The sequence below is a fragment of the Solea solea genome, chromosome 10, assembly GCF_958295425.1.
Source record: "Solea solea chromosome 10, fSolSol10.1, whole genome shotgun sequence".
NCBI lineage: Eukaryota > Metazoa > Chordata > Actinopteri > Pleuronectiformes > Soleidae > Solea > Solea solea.
The window spans coordinates 21597577-21618713 of NC_081143.1; the positions used below are offsets into that span (position 1 = coordinate 21597577).

Sequence of the window (21137 nt, forward strand, 5' to 3'; positions counted from 1 at the left end):
AAAACTAATCTAAAGGGAATATCCTTTGAGCTACCTCTGAGTGATGAGGTGCCACGACTGAGGGTGTTATCAAAGTGAACTTCATGCAAAGAGACAACTCACATCAGCTCCACTCTTACTGCAGTGTTTATTTAGAGTGTGGGTTCCATGTGTGTTCTTGGTAGTACTCGTGTAGTGGGGACCTAAACCTGTTTACACAGTCACATTATGGGGAAAAACAGTCCCCATAATTTAAATCATTACATTTTAATGGTGGCACGAGGTTAGGGTTAGAGTCGGGCCAGTGGTAGGTCAGAGTAAGTCTCCAGGAAATGAATACAAGACAATGTAATGTCCTCTGAAGTCATGGAAACCAGACTCTCTCTCTCTCTCTCTCTCTCTCTCTCTCTCTCTCGCTCTCTCTCTGTATGTGTGTGTGTGTGTGTGTGTATATGCATTATGCATTTGTTACCTCTTTAGGACCTTTCCTGAGATTAACAGACCTTATCAGGACCAGTGGTCCTCAAGGAGACCAAAACCCTTTCCTAATGAGGAACTAGTTGAGTTTAGGACTAAAATATGGACCGTAGGTTAGGATTAAGGTTAGGGATAACACCAGCGTGTGTGTGTGTGTGTGTGTGTGAATATACATGGATAAAATGTAGCATTGTACCTATAGGACAACAATCCAGGTCATAGTTGTCCAAATATCATTGAATAAGTATAGAAGAAATCTACAAATTCTACTTGCTACTGATTCAAGACTTTCACAAATAATATAGAGGAATATTTATTGACACGCGATCATGTGACCAGCCTGCAGGAAAGGCTTACGTGAGGTCGGTAAATGCCTTCTCATTAATAAGTTGGTGTCCTATGTGTCTATATTAGTGCATTATTTGATTTCTCTGGTCAATTTCCATCTTCCAGATTTCTTCTGATGGGTAATGGGTGACGGAGAGGATAAACGTGACCTGGTGAAATTAGAAATACATTTTTTTTTTTTTTAAACAAAAAAAAAAGGGAGGGAGGGATGGGTAAAGCACCAGATCTGAGGGAGTGACAGAGGAAGAAAGAGGGAGGGAAAAGAGGAGAATAGAGAGACAGCAGGACCAAACATGCTGCCTTCTTTTCCCCCAGTACTCTCTGTCTTCTTTCTTCCACTGACTCCAGGCTGAGACCAAGGATAGGTGAGTTCTTCTTCAGCATTTTTCTTTTCCTCTTTACTTCACACTTTTTTACTCTTTGTTTACTCTTTTTTACTCTTTCTTCTGTGATTAAATATTTGATGTTTGCAGTTATTTGAGGTAATCCAATCTTATTTCTCCTTCACTAAAATCTATCTGTCTCTCATTCATCCATATTTGTTTGTTCGTTTGTTGTAGTAATGTGTGTTTTCCATAAGTGAAACCACAATTTCCCAGATTATTGACAGTGGACGGTTGAATTCACTGTAAGGTGTTTTTTTTTTTGCATCCTTCAAATCTCCTGTTCCTCAGATTGCTGCTCATCTATAACATCTTCCTCTAAGAGTTTTAAGGGATGGACAAAGGATAAATTAATCATTTCCCATTAACCAAAAGGTCTCTGGCAGACACAGAGTGAGAACACTTTTATGAGTATGTTTATTTGCTTATGTGTCTGTTGGCTAAATACATGCAGCTAAGTTTGAGGGTTTGTGGAGAGCCAAAGTTTCCGCTGGCTGGATGGCGAGGCTACTTTTAGCTTCAGTTATTACTCCCTTCACCCTGACTGGTTCACACTGTGGGCGACGCTTTCACAGTGTTTCTCAAACCATCGGGCAAACCTTTAAATCAGTCAACTTGTATAAAAGAATAAAAACATCTATCAATCTTTAATTTTAGCATGAAATGTCCCATTAAGGTTTGAAGAGACCTATCTAATTATATGTTTTGTCTGAATATGGAATGTGTGTTCCATGGGTTTTGTGTGATTTTTTTTTTTGCGGTAACATGTGCATATTTATTTATGCTGCTCTTCTTTCACATGCATCTTTGCTGATTTCCGTACTTCTCCTCTACCTCATGTCGCACAGCTTCCATTTCATTCCACATCATCCTCTGTTCACTCTTTATCCTGTATTTTGTTTTCTCCAGGATGCTGTGCCTCAGCTCCCTGTCCACGCTCCTCCTCCTCCTCCTCCTCTATCCTGCTCCTCTTTCGGCCCAGGAGGTGCTTGTGCGACTCGCAGGTGTAGGTCGACGCAGTGCTAATGAGGGGCGTGTAGAGGTGTTCTATAACGGAGCATGGGGGACAGTGTGTGATGATGAAGTGGATCTTAATCTAGCCAACGTGCTGTGCCGACAGCTGGGCTTTAAACGCAGCTTTACTTGGGCACACAGTGCCAAGTTTGGTGAAGGACAAGGTAATGGCAAGAATGTTGTAGTATGTAGTGAATGTAGTAAAATGTGTTGATTGATTTGGCGTTTAAAATGATTGAGATTGAAGGATTCAATATTCAGTGACTCACCTCCCTTTCTATTGTGTTTAGGTCTCATCTGGTTGGACAATGTGCGCTGCAAGGGCACAGAACAATCTGTTGCAGAATGTCGTTCCAATGGCTGGGGAGTCAACGACTGCACCCATGCTGAGGACCTGGGGGTCGTCTGTAGCCCAGAAAGAAGACCTGGGTCTCCCCCTGTTTCCTTGGAAGAGGCCCCTCCATCCTCCAGGAACCAACCTAGACAGAGAAACCCGCAACCACAATCCCCTCCAGCTCCACCTGCAGCTCCTACCCATATGTCCTCTTCTTCTAGTAGAGGCCATGTAATCGCACTCCATCGCAACCCAATGTCTACCCGTCGCAGCAACGTCTCACCTCAGGAAAATGGCCACGAGATCCAGATCTTGCAGCGGAATCGAGCCAGCCCCAGAGTAAGCCAGCAAGTGACCCCAGGTATGCCACAAGGGCACCAGCTCCCTTCCCATCTGGCAAACAGCGCAACCTACAGGCAGAGACAGGAGGCCATGAGGAACAGTCCACAAGCAGTGAGACGTGAGGCAGAGGGGCAGGTGAACAGGCAGACACCACCTCATTCCCAACTCCAGTCTGAGCGGAGGAGTGACAGGAATCGGCAGCTCAGTGGGAACCATGTTGAACCAGACACAGTTTATCCAGACACTGATGTGCATTACACACAGGTAAACACACACACACACACATAGACACTTGCATACACAACTTTACACCAATGAAGAAGCCTACTCTAGTATTATCCAGAGTCCCCTACAAAAATGTCACTTGTGGGCATGTATAATTAGAGACAAACTTAAAACCAAACCTTCTACAAATTTGGTTCATATGCAGTGGCAGCGCCTGAAGTATAGTTTAACCACCGATAGCTCATTATGCTTTGCCGGTGGAAATAGCAAGACATTTATCACTTGTGTTTGGCTTTCTTTGTTTTCAACTTGCAGAGTTTACACATTCTTTACACTTTTACAATCATCAAGGCACGTGAAACAACACAGCACAAACCTCGCTGCTTTCTGTTAGTTTCCTTCCTTCTGCCCATGAGGCGGATGATTAGAGAGTGTGATGATTAGAGACATGGCACCACACCAACCATGTGGCGTCTGCAGGCATGTTTGATTGAGCAAAGACTAATTTTTGTTTATGAACTCAAATTGGATTTTGTTTTGGAGCGCGAGACAAAAGATTGGCTCGATCCGTCATTCATGCTTCTATCAGTCAAAATTGCATGTTCTCTTGTGGACAGGGATCAGAGACGGTTCACTTGGAGGAGGCCCGTCTACGGCCCGTGCTGTCCAGTAACCGCGGCGGTCTGGTGACGGAGGGAGTGCTGGAAGTGAAGCATGCCGGGAAGTGGCGTCATGTGTGTAACTATGGATGGGACATGAGCAGCAGTCGTGTCGTCTGTGGCATGTTAGGGTTTCCTGCTGCAGAGGCATTTGACCCAATCACCTACAGGTGAGTATGTGACAGTGGATGGAGCCGGAAGGCGTGTGCGTGTGTGGACGCGTGTGCGCGCTAGCATGCTTAAGAAAGGGATGGAAAAGAGTGGTTGACTACACATCCTATCATAGATAGAAGGCCCCATTGCTTTTCCATCCCCCTGTAGTAGAGGGTAACCACAACTGCTGTCATTAGTATGACCACACTTGGCACGGCATGTCCACTGTGGCGTTAGCTAAGCCCGGCTGTCCGCCAGGCCAGTCTGAGAGGGCTGAGAGGGCCTTAACATAGGCCTTAAAAATAGTTCAAGAGAGTATGTTATTAATGTCAGAACCAGACTAGACTACAAGATTATCATCATTACCATGGCGTGGGTCTTTAAATGAATCATCCCTTACATGGTTTCTAATCTCATATAATTAAGTAACTAGTGACAACTGTGTGCAGTGGCTCTTTCTACTGCACAGTGGCACTGAGACAAGTTCATTTCCATGTAAGAAAAAAAAAAAAAAAAAATCATTGCTCAGAGATCATTTAACATGAAGGAATCCAATTCATTAAGTGCACCGCCTTATCCTCCTCATGAGGGTTGCGTAGCCACTGGAGCCACTCGCAGCACATTCTGGACAAGCCAAACCGCTGGTGACACACCGGTCCTTCGCAGGGAAAACATTCATTCACTCTCACATTCACACAGTCAAGTAAGCGTGTACAATTAACCTCTACATGTTTTTGGAGTTTGGAAGACAGTAGAGTACCTGGAAAAAACCCTCACAAACATGGGGAGAACATGCAAACTCCACACATTAAGGCCCTCAGTCAGTCAACAGTGTTGCCATTACGTCGCTGTGTGATCCGAATCCAATTCGGTCACTAATTAATTAAGCATTGGAAGTGACATGTTTTCTTAAGATCTCATTACAATTTCTTCATATTTCAAAGCATAGATGTTTTTCATATTTAAAATAGATGTCTCTCATCAACACCATTTCTAGATACAGCAGGCAGCAACATGTTTAGTTTAGTTTGTGTATATTTTCAGCTATTTTCTTCCAGACTACAGAAAAGCTATGAGAAGACATGGAAATTGAGGTTGTTTTTTTTTTTTTACCTTTGCTTGTATTTTGATTGTCCCTTAAACAAATACAAATAATCCACTATGCAAATAATGTCAGGTATGATTATATTGACTTTGTCACCATTAATCCAACTCATCTGTCTAACTTTAGCCATAAATACACACTGAGGCACCTACACAAACCTTCAAAGCCCATCCACACTTACCATCAGAACCCAAATTACACAGACATGCTAACACATCCCTGCCTCCACCCTCATCACACAGCATCTTTAGAAGACCGTACATTACAAATAAACAAGCAAACACACTCACACACACACACACACTTGTGCACATGACAAACACAACCCTCCTTGTGTCTGTCTGTCTGTCTGTCTGCCCACAGAGGTCTTTTTATGGCTTGGCTAACAGGATGACTGCTCTGACCGCTGGCCTGCCTTTCACCATCTGTCTCTCCATGTCGGCAATAATTACCCCCTGTGTTCTGCCCTGCTCCACAGCAGGACACAGGTTGCTTCTCCTCAGGTGCCCTGTTCACCTCTACAGCTACATCCTCGAAATACCTCACTAACTCACTCTCTCATTGCGTCTTTACCTATTAGGGTTTCCTCAAAGCTGTGTATAGCAGGTGTAGCAAAGTAAAAGGCTTCACTTTTGCCATCTTTTCCCTCCTGCATAATTGATATCGCGCCAAAGCCTTGGTGACCTCACACTACTCCCACCACCCTGCTCTCTAATTCTAATAAATTGTTATCTCGTCAAAAAGCTTCTTGCCGTTTTCAGACACACTTGTTTGGCTAGATCAATGTTGCTGTTGTGCTTGTCTCTGTTAGTTTTGAGAAACACCTCAGAGTGGTCTGGAGAAACATCACACATCCGTGCCAAGAACCCAACCAGCAGCATGTACAGGCCAGAGAGGGTTATTTGTTTTTTGTTAACCTCCACCCAGCTACATTGGAGATGACTCAAACAGCTATTTTGTCCCGACAGTAAACAGTTCGGGTTGGGTATTAAGGGTTTTCTCAAAGGACAGAACATGCCGTTTAAAGTTGATCTCTGACATCTGCAACCAGGTGTCTAGAGTAGGATGATAATGCCATTTTTGCTTTTCAAAACGAGTCATTTCAACACTAAGGGTACTTCAAAAAGCTCTCAGCCTTGCCCGGAAATGAGGAATAACTGTATTAAGCCTAATATCACTGAATACAAAAACACAAATGTTCCTCTTCACTTCTTTACACACAAGGTCCTTCTGTAGGTGAGAGGGAAACGGTAAGAGACAATACAACAGCAGCCATCTGACCTCAAGATGTGACCTTCAAAGAAGGGAAACACAAAGCTTGAACATTTGTGGACCAACTTGACTTTAAAGGAGACTATGTCAACGTTTTCTGCGTGAGACAGGGAACTTTTTGAAGTACCCATCCATTCTCGAGTCTACAGAGAGTAAAGACTCTCTTCTGACACTATAGCGATGCCATGTTTACGAGACTACAAGATTTCGGTAGATGCCCAATATTCAGTCAGGTAATTTGAATGATTTGGTGACTTCAACCTCAATGTTTTTGAGTTTGAAACTGTGACAACAGCTATCTAACCTTATCTCATGCACAATATCAACAAAAGTGATAGTAGACATTGTATCATGACGACTTTCAGTTGCTACCCACCAGACTGGCAGTGGCCCATGCCCACTCTTCTTTGGGATTCACGTCCTCTTGAGCAGATGTAATTATGGTCTGAAAGATCCTCTAATCTACAATATTCTTTTGGCTGAACCTGCTGCACCCGCCTTTGCTGTGTCAGCATTTCCCTTTTCTTGCCATGTGGTTGTTTTTCTGGTGTGACTGCCTTTGTCTCTGCCTGTTAAGTTGTTCAGTGTTTTTTTTTTTGTTTTTTTTACAGATGTTTAAATACTCCCCCACTTTGAAATGCTTACAAAAGCCGAGCGCTAAAACCACTTTCCAGCTCCCTTATTTCATCACATCCACACTCTCTTTGAGGCTCACAGTAACTTCTTAAGCTCTTCTAATTTACTTTCACTCCCTGCTCCCTTGCTCCTCCCATCCTCATTTGCAGCCTTTCTTAATTCCTTTGCAGCAATTATACTAAATCCCACATTTCATGGAAAAGTACATCATTATGACCCCTTTGAGTTTTCTCCCAATGAGGTTGACGGGACTGTCTCGAGGCAGTTGTGGAGCCCGTGTGGCAACCTGCTGTCTCCTTAGTGAGCCGATTGTTCCAGTCAGGCAGCTTTGCATTCATGCCCAATAATAACAGGTTATCTCTGCTTTCCTCACAGTCAGCTCCTCTCTACAGTGCAGCTCAAAGTATTGTGTGGTCAGCGTTGCATAAAAAAAAAAAAAATTGGCACTGAGCGTAGGATCCTGAGAAGCATGAAAGTCTTCTTTGGGTTGAAATGATTCAGCGGCAGCGCTGTGGTTGCAACCTGTTTGTTGTGTTGAGGCTCGATGTTGTGGTTCACTTCCCTTTCTTTAACATTTCATAAGACGGTTAAAGCCACGAAATGAGTTCATACTGTTTTTTTCTGAAGGAAAACGTCGTGGAGGGAGCTTTGAGCGTCACTGACATGTGTCCGAAAATCAAAAAGAACATGTTTTCCCTCTTCCTGTGAAGTTAGGTAATGGTCATAAAAGAAGCCCAAGTCACAGATTTCAGTCTTACATCACCCTGTGCTTCCCAGCGTGCAGTCACAGTGTCGGTCCTTTAAAGACATTTGTTTTTACAGAGCTAAGGAAAGTTGATATGTACGTGCATATTTCCATGTCTGGTGTGTGTGTGAACCAACATGCTACCGCTCGACCGCACAGCAGACACTGCCAAGCAGAGCAGGCAATTATATGGGTAGCACTTGTCTCCCCCCCCCCCCCACCCCCCCACCTCTGTCCTCCGCCCTACAAACCATGAACTAACACCCCCTTAGAGTCTGTCTTTCTCACTTTGATTTACCACCAAGTTATGAAACAGACGCACGCAAGCGAGCAGATAGACTGAGGCAGACACACGCTATCGCACACGGCATACTCACAGACGTACAGATTTTCACTGCACAGAAAAGTCTGACACTTCTTGTTAAAGAAGATTCAGCTACCCTGAAACAGAATGTGATTCTATTGGCGTGCTTCTAAATACTGTCATAGAGGCACGTGTCATGCTTCAGTGCACAAGTGGGGGCTGATCTGCTTTGAGAAATGATTGATGCTTTCGAATCAGATTAAAAAGTTGAGAAAATGGAAGAATGGAAGAGAGAGGGAGTGTGTGTGTTTAAAGAAGATGGGAAAAAGAGATGAGGGAGGAAGAAAAGAGGGGGAAATGAAGAAAAGGAAATAAGGCATGAAGAGATTGCCTCATGTCCAAATTGAACAGGCAGCTAATTGTAGTGAAAAGTAGTTTAAAATAAAAACACAGCAGGCTACCTATTTGGCACCAGAGACCAGGACATTCACAAAGTTGCCAAGAGATGTTAGCGACAAATTATAGAATTCAAATCCCTTAGGGCAAACTAAAACAACAATATATATATATATATATATATACACAACCATAATGCAGAGATGACTTAAGCACTTCTTTGCAAAATGTCACAACTTTGAGTCTGCACATTGTTAAAGGGGAGGCTAAAACACATTTATCCACTAGAGGAGGCCTGCTGTCTAGACCAGACTGGCTGTTTCATCACAGTGGGATGGCAGTAGAAGTCATAAAATAACAATTTGTGCCAGTTTTATAACTTATATGCAAGGCCCTTCCCTGGCCATGTGTTGGATTATAAATGATTTGCGGTTCACATGTTCCATATCGTCTCTCTCTCTGCCTCAGGTTCAAGCCTCAAACGCGTCCCCTTCAGTGTTCAGACTGGATTATATCCTAGAGAATATAGCACTGGAGTTCTCCTGCGGAGGGAACGTCTACCATTTTAAACATTTAATTGCATCGTGAATCTGGTCCTACAGTAAACTCACCTCTTGTCTATACTTGGTATCCTGACTCGAATTTATTCGGGCACATTCATGAAGGGCGTCAGTCACACTGCACCTGTCTGTGGTCACACTGGTTGGTCAGAACTGTGTGTGTGTGTGTGTGTGTGTGTGTGTGTGACTCTGCCTGGTTTGTGAATCATTCGCTTTATTGAATTCTCCTTTTATTCTTCCCAGTTTTGTGGTTTTGGCTCAGTGTGTGTGTGCACAGTAGTAGGGGGCCTCATGTGCAGTTTCCCTTAAGGATTTGACTCAAGTATAAGTTATATAGTATAAAGTATAAAAAAGTATAAATACCCATGACACTAGACACAGTTTAGAAAACCCTGTTGATGTTGGCAGACCCCAATAAGGATTCCTGCATGGATTAATGTATAGTGGTTTATTTATATTTCTAGTTTTTTTTTCCCATCCATCCTAGACATATAGACAAACACTGAAACACCCATAAACATAGGAAGGGAAGAGAGGAAAAAATGGGGGGATCTATTATTTCAATTCCTGTCTCTTTCTACAACCCGAGAGCTATGGCTATCCAGAAATATACACTTATCTCGACTTCTTTATATTTATGCCTCTCAGTTTGTTTAGAGAGTGGACGAAAAGAGAAAAAGGACGATTAAGGAGGAAGGAGAAGACTGTGGGAGTGTAAAGTGGAGTTGGTTGTTTAGTCTACTGGATGTAAAGATGCACAGTTGGAAATTCAACGTTCTCTGTCTTTCAGGAAACAGTGGGATTCCAAGTTAGCTGACCCATCATCCAGGTAAAGTGAACATCTGGTCATTGAGCCTGCACGACTGTGTATTTTCTGTAATAAGAGTAAGAATCACTAACATCACACTATGTCTCTTTTCCAGACTGAGGACACAGATTACTAAAAAGGCCTACTGGGTGGAGAAAGTGCAGTGTCAGGGTACGGAGGTCTCCCTGTCGCAGTGCCAGTCTCAGCTGTCCCTCCCCAGGACTGACGTCCCATGCAGTGGGGGCATGCATGTGGTGGTCCGCTGTACCCCAGGATACCAGTTTGCGCGACAAGGGAGAGCACCTGCACCACCTGCAGTGCCGGTCAGTGTGAGGAACAAATACTGTGTCTGTGTCTGTGAATGAAAATGGTGAAACTAAAGCGTGAGATCTCAGGAAATACATGTATTTGTTATAGACTTGTATTACATCTTGTCTTTGTGGTGGAGACGAAGCTACAACCACTTAGCTTAGCTATTTGACAGGAAGCATGTGGAAACAGATGTTGGTTGGTTGGTTGGTTGGTTGGTCGGTGGTGATGGTGATGGTGATTTACAGCAGTTGGTGTCAGTAGTGTTGTATCACTGCCTTCTTCAGTATTTAACCATCCATTACAACCAATCACACAATGGCTGTCCATCTTGTCTTAGCATTGGCTCTGGCTCCCAGCACCTTTGAAATCATAACACAGTGCATCTATAATCTCTACACGAAGAGTTTGTTTACTTTTAAAACATTTTTTAATAAGGTTAAAGGTAGGCTTCATTTTGAATTAAAAAGTCCAAGCCCCTTTCTTCAGACTTCCCTCTGAAGCTCCGCCTCCAGAGCACAGGAATGCGCAATGAACACAGATTCACAGATGGCAGTTTGATTGATGCATCACGATCCAAATAATTAGTTCGGGCCGTTCAATATGGTTGGATGGTGTTTTTACAGGTCTGTCCGTTCCACAGGTGACTGACATTTTTCATTTTTGTGACAATGCTTTAATTAATTGGTTACAATTGGGATGTGAAGAGGATTTTAATCAATACAGTAAAAAATGCTCCCAAAAAATGATCTCCCATGCTACCTTTAAGCAAGCAACCTCCCTCCTCCTCCTGTTTCATAGTGGGCCTTCAGTAGTTTTATGCTAAGATAACCTTTAATGCAGGTTTGATGTACAATATCAATAATAGAGACAGAAATGGTGATGTTGTGATGTGATGGTAGTTGTTAGCCATTATTGCTCGCAGCTTCTTCCACTTTTGAGCCCTTCACTATCAGTTGTTCAGGAGCCGAATTAGCCACAGGACTCTTCTCCTGTCTAAAGCAGTCAATGTTAAATAAATCTGAATAAAGCACAAACCTGTGTTACTCAGACGCTGTGTGAGGGACAGGGTTTTAAAACAATAAGATCAACAAACTATCCATTTCTTACCCCATCTCCCAAACAGCTTGTCGTGCGCCTGAAGGCGGGGTCCCGTCTCGGGGAGGGCCGCGTCGAGGTGCTGCAGGAGGGCAAGTGGGGCACCGTGTGTGACCACCTGTGGGACGTGACTGCAGCCAGCGTGGTCTGCAGAGAGCTTGGCTTCGGGACAGCCAAAGAAGCCCTGACTAAGGCTCAACTGGGACAGGGTAGGCTAGGACACATAAACATAGAAACACATATACAATGTTGTGTATAAAGTCTGCATAAGCTGCACTTTGAAGATTTGCTTTATGTGACATGTGAGACGCTTGTGTACGACATCCTTAAACAGCACTATCACTGAGTCATTATTGTGTCTATTGAAAAAAAAATCACAGAGTATGTATGGCTGCCGATCTGATTATCTCATTAAATGTCACCGACTATGCACGCTGAGCTTGCTCAGTTTAACTCAGTGATTCATGCAGACTAAACATTTCTCAGTCTAAATGCGTGTTCCTAAACGCAGCACACCAAGAACTATGGGCCCCGGCAGACAAATAAACGCTGAAAACTGTTTACAGCCTCACTTCTACTTCTACAAGCTGATTGCTGAGGAACTCTACCCATGACCAATTATATGAGTGTAAACTATGTTTGGAGGTTCCAACGACCGTGTGTTGTTTTCAAAATAAACCTGTTGTATGTGAAAAGCTAGTACAGCTTTGAAGGCCAGGATGTCGGGCAATCAGTGCTGAGCACAACCAAACATTCAGAAAGGCGTGATTATTTTGGCCCTGCTATTGTTGCGGCCAGGAAAATATAGCCACTAAACTGTCAAGCAATAATAGAGGGAAGCATTTTCCTAGGAAATAGCATCGATGCCACTTTCTCACACTCAGTTATTGTCCGTTTTTCCGCTCGCCATACCTCTGCAGTTGTTCTGTAATCACGTTTATTTCTTTCCATTATCTTTCTGCTCAAATAGCATGTCATATAATGGCGTGGGTGCATTTCCCTCTTTTTTAACGAAGTACTGATGGAAACAATTTATGTTTATGGCCTTATTAAACTAGGTGCTATGGTGCGTTTCACCCAATAATGAGCGTGGTAAAAATGCTGGAGAGGAGCGTTCTGCATTTTAATGCCTCAGGTCTGTTGTTTCTAAGTTGAGTGAACATAGAGGCTACTGTATAAGACTATATGACTCTGGATTGCAGGAGACATGTGGCGGCTAATGGTGGCACAGTCAGAGAAGTTGAAGCTAGATCTAATGTCATCTTTAGCTATTTAAGGCCAAATTATAGGGCTTTATTGCGCGTTAGCCTCGTGGGCCTCACACACCTACGCAAACATAAATGTGTTCAAAGATTTTCCTCCATTTTGCTATTTCAGTATCTATTTTGGTTTATAAAGCTTGGCCCTAGTGTTCAGCGTGCTGCACAGAGTGGAGTCATTTGGGCAGAAAGTTGTCTGGCTAAGCTCAGTCTCAGAGCCACATCACAGGTCAAGAGCCTTTCATGTAGTGTGTGTATGTCGTTTTGCATGTGGCCTAGTAAATCACACATGAATCAATTTGCATCCTCTTCTGTAGGTACCGGTCCTATTCACATGAACAGTGTACAGTGCACAGGCCGGGAGAGGTCGATTACAGAGTGTACCTACAGACAGGTGCCACTTTACAGCTGCAAACATAACCAGGATGTTTCCGTTCGCTGCAATGTACCCAACACTGGCATACAGACTACGGTGAGAATTGCGTGACAACGCGCCTCAATATCCACAGACAGGCAATATACTGCAGCGGTCACACAAAAGACACTTCCCTCCATCCTTAGGTGCGTCTGGCAGGAGGCAGAGAGCCATCAGAGGGCCGCGTGGAGGTGCTGATGGAAGTTGGGGGAGCGAAGCGCTGGGGCTCCATCTGCAGTGAGAACTGGGGCATCAATGAAGCCATGGTAGTCTGCCGGCAGCTCGGCTTGGGCTTTGCCTCGACAGCTCATCAGGTAACTGAGCAAGAGGCGACAGGTTGTGACGCCACCCGAATGAGTCTGAACTCCCATTTTTAAGCCTCAAAATTGACGATGTGGCCAGCACTGTGTTGAGGTTTTGCAACTGGAAGCTCAGAGGCTGCACCTGCAACCAGGCTCCTATTGGACGATATCAGCTGTCAGTCACACAGTTATACACTCATATGTGCTGTGCTTTATCTGTTATCTGTTGCCCCTATCGGCTATTCCTTATATTCTGACTCTAGGGTTGTCTTCATCCAGAAAACTGGAAGACTACGTCCAGTTCTTTATATACGGTGTATTTAAGTGTCAGACTGCAGCATGTCTGTAAACTTTGTCTTCTTTGCAAAGTTCTTTACTTTCCCCCTTTTCTAAACTTTTGTGCTCCTGTATTTCCTCCCCTCCCTCTCTCGCTCCCTCTCTCTCTCCCCGTCCTGCTGTTTGTGCATCTGTGCTGTGTTATTACCGAGGCCTGAGATAATTACAGGCTTCTCAAGCGTCCACTTCCAGCACAACGAAAATAAAAGAGGGAAAGTGAGGTGAAGAGCGATGGGGAGAAATTCACAGAGCAAACAGTCTGAAAATAGAAGTGTGCATGGAAAGGGCAGTGTGAGTGTGTTTTGAAGGGGGGCTGCGTGGAACATTTAACAGGCAGCTGTTTTAAAATTGTGAAAAAGTGTGGAAAAGGTTGTTTTTTTTATTCATAGCAGGCTGCTATTTTTGACTTCTTGTCATTCCAGAGGTGTTTAAAACAACAGCACAATGAGCTCTTGATTGGAATCTGAACGATTTTGAATGTAAATATACTCTCCTCGTCCACCTCTGTGCAGGAAACCTGGTATTGGCCTAGTTCTTTGGATGCTACGGAGGTGGTTCTGAGTGGCACCCACTGTGCTGGCACTGAGATGTCCATCCAGCAATGTCGCAGAAACACACACGTCTATTGTCCCAGAGGAGGAGATGGCAGAGCCGCAGGAGTGACGTGTGTAGAGGGTGAGTCCAAAACCAGCAAAGGCGCGTTCATATTTGCATTTGCCATGCGATGACTGCAATGTAACCTGTGAGTCTTTGACCCCTGTAGCTGCTCCTGACCTCGTCCTGGATGCTCAGCTCGTCCAGGAGACGGCTTACCTGGAGGATCGCCCGCTCCACCTGCTGACCTGTGCTAACGAGGAGAACTGCCTGTCCTCTTCCGCTGCCAGGATGAACTGGCCCTATGGTCACCGCCGCCTGCTGCGCTTTTCCTCCCGGATCATGAACCTGGGCCGCGCCGACTTCCGACCCCGTGCCACCAGAGAGAGCTGGGTATGGCACCAGTGCCACAGGTAAGATCTGAAAGAACTCCATACCTTGAGCCAGACATTTTCAGTGTTCACTCCAAACCACCAGAGGAGATTTAACAGCTGCTCATTCTATCAACCAGATAGGGAGTAACTATGTGGTGATTTTAGCTGCTGCAGGGTTTGGTTGGAAAAGAGGAGCTGCCTTGTCCTCCCCTGTGGCATAGGAATGGGCATCATTATGAGTTGGCAAGAGCAAAGGTAGCCAAAAAAAAACTCTTGCTACCAGAGGTCAGAAAAATGAAATGTCTAGAGCAAGAAATGAATGGAAATTTAAGAATTAGTGAGTGAAATTTGAACACTGGGTGGAGAACACTGCAGTGATATTTTAGTTTAGTTGGACTATAAATAACTAAAAATGATGTTTACAATAAACATCCTCCTCACTGGTCAGCCAGTTGTTACAGTCAGAGCCATGACTGCAGTCGGAGCATCCTGGCTTCTTATCTCAGCGGTTGTGGTCCAGTGTCCCTAAACGAGAGGCATAGCGCATTGGGTTGTGTCTCTGAAGCCACAACCCAATCACTACCTCCCCAACCAGCAAACACATGGCTCAACTTTCAGTTTTGCAAGAGTCTGCGTTGAGACTGGCTTTGTCTTGAGAGAAAGAGCAACAAAAAAAAACGTATTGTCTTTTTGACAAACTCATAAACATCAAAAACAATACGCAGCTTGTTCTTTTTCTGTCCATTATTTACATACCTTGTGTGTCACGCTGATCCCATTTACAGGCACTACCACAGCATTGAGGTCTTCACCAACTATGATCTGCTCACTCTCAACGGGACCAAGGTGGCTGAAGGTCACAAAGCCAGTTTCTGCCTGGAGGACACGTACTGCCCTGAAGGTGAGAACAGACCACAGGTTCACGTCCTGTGCATCTGTGATGTGATGTGATGTGATGTGATGTGATGTGATGTGATGTGATGTGATGTGATGAGATGTGATGTGAAGGAAATCTGGGAAAAAAACAAAGAAACAACAAGTGCTGAATCAAAAATACACAAACGTGCAAAGCTGAAATCCCACAATGAGCATCTAAAGTCAGCTGTAAGATCAGAAGCCAAGCCCAAATTCATCTTGGCTTCAGAGAGCCCAGACAGCTTTATGCTGCTCAGAGCCTCTCCATTCATTTTAAAGTCCCCAAAAAAGATTGGGTTTTTAAATCATTTTGTCATAATTTCAGCTTGTTAGTGGAAATTTAAATCCACAGAGACCAACACCAAATTCATTTTACACACCATAGTCATCCCGTTTTATCTCTCCTCCCCCCAAGGACTCCATAAGCGGTATGCCTGCTATAACATGGGACAGCAGGGTATATCAGTTGGCTGCTGGGACACCTACCGCCACGACATTGACTGCCAGTGGGTCGACATCACAGACGTGCGACCTGGTGAATACATCTTCCAGGTCAGGAGGCTTAAAAAGCATGTTTTCATTAAAAAAAACGAGAAAACAGTTAACATAGCCCTCCACTTTGAAAAGGGAAGCTCGGAACCCTAGGAAGCAGGGTGGAGGTAGCAGTTAGCCACCAGGGGGAGACTCTGCATGGTTGCACAAAGAACCTCATTTGAATGGAAGTCTCTGGGAGCCTGAGCCTACTTCTTTAACACTTTCCTGGGGGAGTTAATGGTCTCAATCAGTCTAGTTTCAGGTCTTCTTCAATAGCACCTGATTCGAAATTTTGAAAATGATCTTGAGTGTGATTGACAGCTGGTATCATCTTCTGGGTGCGTGGTTGTCTTCCGGTTTCAAGAACTGACATGGCGATGGTCAAATCCCAAACCTTGAGGCTTCACAATGGGAGTTTGTTTTGCAACCACAGGACTAAATCCATTTTTATACGTAGTCTATAAACTGAACTCAGGAAACCGGCACAAAAGAGAGAGAGAGAGAGAAAAGAAAACACTTGTGTTGGTGTTTCAACATCTGAAGGTGCACATAAGATAAATGACCATAATTTCAGCTAAATTGTTCTTGGCTGCGCTTCCAACCATTCAGGTGTAGAGTATGTACGTATGTAGTCTCAAGGGTGTGTGCGTATTTAAGGGTTGTGAATTTAGTCTGGATTTATATAGAAAGTAGACCTGCTATTAGAACACGATCTCAGAGAGTAACAGGCAGTGGAAAAGCTCCCTCAGCACTTTGCATTTGCACAGAACTGTGAGTTTTTGTGTTTAAAAGCGGCGCTTGTTCACATGTCGCGTCTGTTTCATCCGATCTGCTGTGGTGACCGACTCATCTGTCCTTGCTCTGTCATTTGTTCTATTTTTTCCCCCCCAGACGGCTCAGTGGCAGCAAAGATGTTTACAGTTTCTAATTATTTCCCAAGAGTTTACATAAAAAAACGTGACGCTTTAAAAGCTTGAGTTGCATAAAAACGTGATGCTTTAAAAGCTTGTGTTGCATGCGCGCCTGTGTGGACTGGTTGAAGAGTGCATGCAGGAGGGCTCCGTCAGAGCCGTACAAGCCCGTGCACATGCGACAAGCCACGTCCTCAGAGATAAAAACCACAAACATGTCATAAAGCCCAGGATCCACCGTTGCCATAGACGATGTGAATCAGCAGCACTTTGTGGCCGTGCTTGTGGTTCGTCAGTAGTTGAGCTCCTCGTAAAAATTTGTGTCAGAAGCGAGAGATTGAGGGAGGGCGCGAACGCGCGTCTTTCATGGCGCTGGGTGTTTCTTTGAGTGCAGGGTGGCAGCCATTTTTAGTACCATACATTTAAAGCGATGAGTCATGTTCTCAGTGCGAGCGCTCTTGATTGCACCATCATTTTAAAATCAGCTGCACTATGTCACAGTCTTTCTGCATGGCAGGGACAGACTTTCATAGTTTAGCTCAACGGGCTGTTTTTCACATTATCACGAGAGCATTTAAAGGTCCAGTCTGTCTCTTATTCTTCTTATTGGCAGAATTTAAACAGGCATGATGACAATGGTATGATACCCTTAGGGTGAGGGGTCATGTTACTCATCGCTGCTCACAACATGGATGATTTCTAAATTCTGTTTTTCAAAAGTCAGTCATTTAAAATCTAATCTAATCTAATCTAATGCTGTGTGACAAGCGACTCTCGTCCAGCTCCCGAATGTAACGGTGAAACTCACCCAGTTGCGACCGGCTCCGTATGGCGTTGGTGCCGTCGCACAGGTCGGCAAGGACCTTGCTTTGCAGAGGCCGCCATCTTGCGCCGTCATGTGTCTACAGAAGCCCAAATGAATACGAATAACATTTTGAAGAGGGAGCTCACAACTCCCACGTAAAAACCCGATGGAAGACCATGAAAAAAGGAGAAGGAAATGATAGAGAGAGTTGTGAAAGTGTTTTAAATTCTCTCTGATATGCAAAGGCAACCATTGTTTCCTGACACCCATGGGAGGGGGGGGGGGGGGGGGGGGTCCGCTAATCTTTCACCATTAGATGTCACTAATGCGTACACATCGGACATTTAAAAGCACATATGTCCGATATAAGCATATATATATACATATATACATATTTATGGCAGGCAGACAGACAGACAGGGTGGAAAACAACAAACCATGGCAACCAACCATGGTTACAGACTAATGATAGGCTGCAACGTAATCCAAACCCAAAACTGTCATCTCTGAATCCCTTTTTTTTCCCCTGCACAGAGATAACAGTGGAAAGTGATGTCATCCATCACTTCAACCCCCCAATTTATATACCATGAGCCCTATAGAAAAGGAGAGAACAATAATCCTGTGGTTATGCATGGAAAAACTGTTGTTTCCAACTGCCCGAAATAGAGTGTTACTTTTTTTACTTAAAAAAACAGGACAGGATGATTTACATACATATTCTGTACATATGATAGTCTTTTGTATTGTCAAAAAAAAAAGGAAAAAAAACTTTCTTTGAAGCCATGAGATTCACATGTTGACTGGCAACATTTCAGTTTTTGCAAATTCTCAGACCTGCAACTAGGATCTTATTGGAAGATACCAGCTGTCAATCACACTAGTGTCCACTCATATGTGCCAAGTTTCCTCTAAATGGAAGCATAATTTATAAAATTCACATCATGCTCTATTGAGGAAGACCTGAAACTGTCATTACAACAGAGTAAAACTCCAGATAATATAGGAAGGAATAAACTACAACATAAAATAGGAAAACAAATGATATACAACCACCCAACCGTCCATTTTCTACCGCTTTATCCTCCACTGAAGCGTCGCAGGGGGGGAGCTGTGCCAATCTCAGCTGACATAGGGCGATAGGCGGGGTCACACCATGGACAGTTTGCCAGTCCATCGCAGGGACACATAGAGAGACAATCAACCATTCACTCTCACTCTCTCACCTACGGGCAATTTAGAGTGTCCAATTTACCTAATCCCCATATTGCATGTTTTTGGACTGTGGGAGGAAAACCTGGAGAAAACCCAGGAACAAAGAAAACAGAAAATCCAATAAACGAAACCAAATAACAAAGGTCCAAACTGAGTAAATCCTATAAATCTCCTTTGATAGAATAGTCCCAGAGTACTCTAGAATGGCGTAAAATAGAACTTTTTTGTTCGCAGAAGCGTGAAAATGTAATATTGGATGTCGGCAAACGCACCAAGATCCGACGACGTGACGAATGACTAAAATAGTAGGATGAAAAAGCTGTTACCTCCTTGACTACTATGCTAGCGCCCCCTACAGCTGTTATATTTTTGATGCTTATTTATTTTGCACAGTAAAGATATTTTATATCCACATCTGCTGCGACATTTGTTTGACCTAAATGACCTGTGCAGCTGGGCAAAAGGAAAGACATGTACATATATGTATATGTATATATATATATATCTTATCTTATCTTATCTTATTTCTTCATCTCCCGTCTTTTACAGGTAGAGGTCAACCCCTCCTTAGACATGGCTGAGTCTGATTTCCAAAACAACATGATGCGTTGTCGCTGCAAGTACGACGGAGCGCGAGTTTACATGTCTGGATGCCACGCAGGTAGCGCTACAACGTCCTCAGAGCTTAGCAATGTCCTCTTTCTACAGCATGGCGTTCATTTGAATTCTCTTTCTCTTCTGCTCCAATCAGGTGACGCCTACAGCGCAGAGGTGGAGGACCTGTTTGACCACCAACGTCACCTTTCCAACAACTTCCTGTGAAACCAAGGGACACGCAGCTATAAGGACAGAGCAACTGTACAACTCCTCACAACACCTCAACACGTCAGGAGAAGCAGGGTTAATGACAATGCCAGTAAACAGAAAGCCCAGGGAGAGAGGGAGGGAGGGAACGTGGGATGGCATGAACGGAACTTAATGCTAAACTGACTAATTAGGATCCTGTGACCGAAGAGGGAGAATTGTAGGAAGAGGCCGTCGCACGTGTCATGCCACAGTGATAAAAACAGAGAGTATCCGTGTTCAATTTCTTCTAATTTTTTAAAAATGTTTTAACAAATTTAATCCCTTTGATCGAAACATAACCACAGTTAACAAGGTAATGACATGAAGGCACACGAGTGCGACACATGCTGTACTGTCACGCTACGTCACCACATAATAACATCAATAATAACATCAACACAGGTAACAGAAGAACTGCATCATTGCCTCGTGTGTTTCAATGCTCACATTACAAGATGCAGTATTTCCTGCTACGAGTGTGTGGCTTCTTGGTGTTTAATGAGATTTTTCTTATTATTTTTGTTTTTTTTTAACTTCATGGTGCTATTTTGCCTTTTACGAAATAAATTTTGTAATGTATTGCAAATGTATTGTCATGTACAGTTTTATATTACGTCTCTGGAATATTGTTCTTACAAGGTCTCTAATTTATGCAGAATTTTAATGTACTTTTGAGTTGAAAACTTGTCCTTGTGTGGCTGTGTTTTTTATTGTTAATTTTATTATGATTAATATTTTTCGTTTTGTCTGTGCTTCACTTGTTAAACACCGGTAACGTCAGATGAGATTTGCTTGTACCACAGTATTTGCGCCTTGAACAGGATTTGCTAATGGTAGACAAAGAATAAACGTCAGAGTGACAAACTTTACGGTTATTGGAGGCATGGTTATTTGATTGCAGACCTTTTTTCTTTTTCTTTTATTCTTAAAGCAAAAACAATGATAGTGGTCTATGCGGTTTCTTTCAAACCGTGGGGAAATCTGCTGACTTGATTAAAAAAGAGATTCCCATATTTAACCATGTAGTAAAGATGAATAACACAATAAAATTTCCTTTTGAACAGCAGTTTATGTACATTACACTAAACTCGGCATCTACACTTCTTTCCCCTTCATCGGCATCTAAACAATTCTCTCAGAAAAAGAGACAATAACATTTCGACAGTGACTGATTTCTCATCTTTTTCCCAGAGAGCTTGGAATAAACTTTTTTATGTTGTTTCCAACCTCATTCCCACTGATGAACACATACAAACAATGGAAACCCTCACAGCTCCCAAACCGTCACATTACACAGCGTCTAGAGTGCAATGTTATCTTCACGTTTTTAGTGACAGTGACACTGAGTAACAACCAGATTCAACCTGTTGCTCTAAAAGTCTTACTTTCCCATCCCAATATGAGTAACTAGGTCCCTAAACATGTCGTTTTTATTATTTTTTTACAGCATTTATTGTGTCGGGAATGAGATTCTTCCTTCATTT

At 43.4% G+C, this 21137-nt stretch overlaps 1 protein-coding gene across 1 annotated transcript; it reads left to right on the top strand.

Annotated features, from left to right (window-relative positions):
• Window positions 1–1071: 1071 nt before the first annotated feature.
• On the top strand, window positions 1072–20528 carry LOC131467424 (lysyl oxidase homolog 4-like). Its single transcript, XM_058641330.1, has 15 exons — window positions 1072–1169; window positions 2097–2365; window positions 2492–3141; window positions 3720–3931; window positions 9723–9761; window positions 9856–10063; window positions 11176–11356; window positions 12724–12878; window positions 12968–13135; window positions 13972–14134; window positions 14223–14466; window positions 15213–15328; window positions 15758–15894; window positions 19357–19468; window positions 19559–20528. Exons 2-15 carry the CDS (start codon window positions 2098–2100, stop codon window positions 19627–19629), a joined length of 2724 nt encoding a protein of 907 aa, XP_058497313.1. The 5' UTR covers window positions 1072–1169; window position 2097; the 3' UTR covers window positions 19630–20528.
• Window positions 20529–21137: the final 609 nt, after the last annotated feature.

Bases quoted from the DNA above. Each gene is read 5' to 3' on its own strand.
- LOC131467424 (XM_058641330.1), top strand. From the start codon at position 2,098: ATGCTGTGCCTCAGCTCCCTGTCCACGCTCCTCCTCCTCCTCCTCCTC. The intron at 2,366-2,491 runs GTAATGGCAAGA...TATTGTGTTTAG, and splicing joins CAAGTTTGGTGAAGGACAAG to GTCTCATCTGGTTGGACAAT. The intron at 12,879-12,967 runs GTGAGAATTGCG...CTCCATCCTTAG, and splicing joins ACACTGGCATACAGACTACG to GTGCGTCTGGCAGGAGGCAG.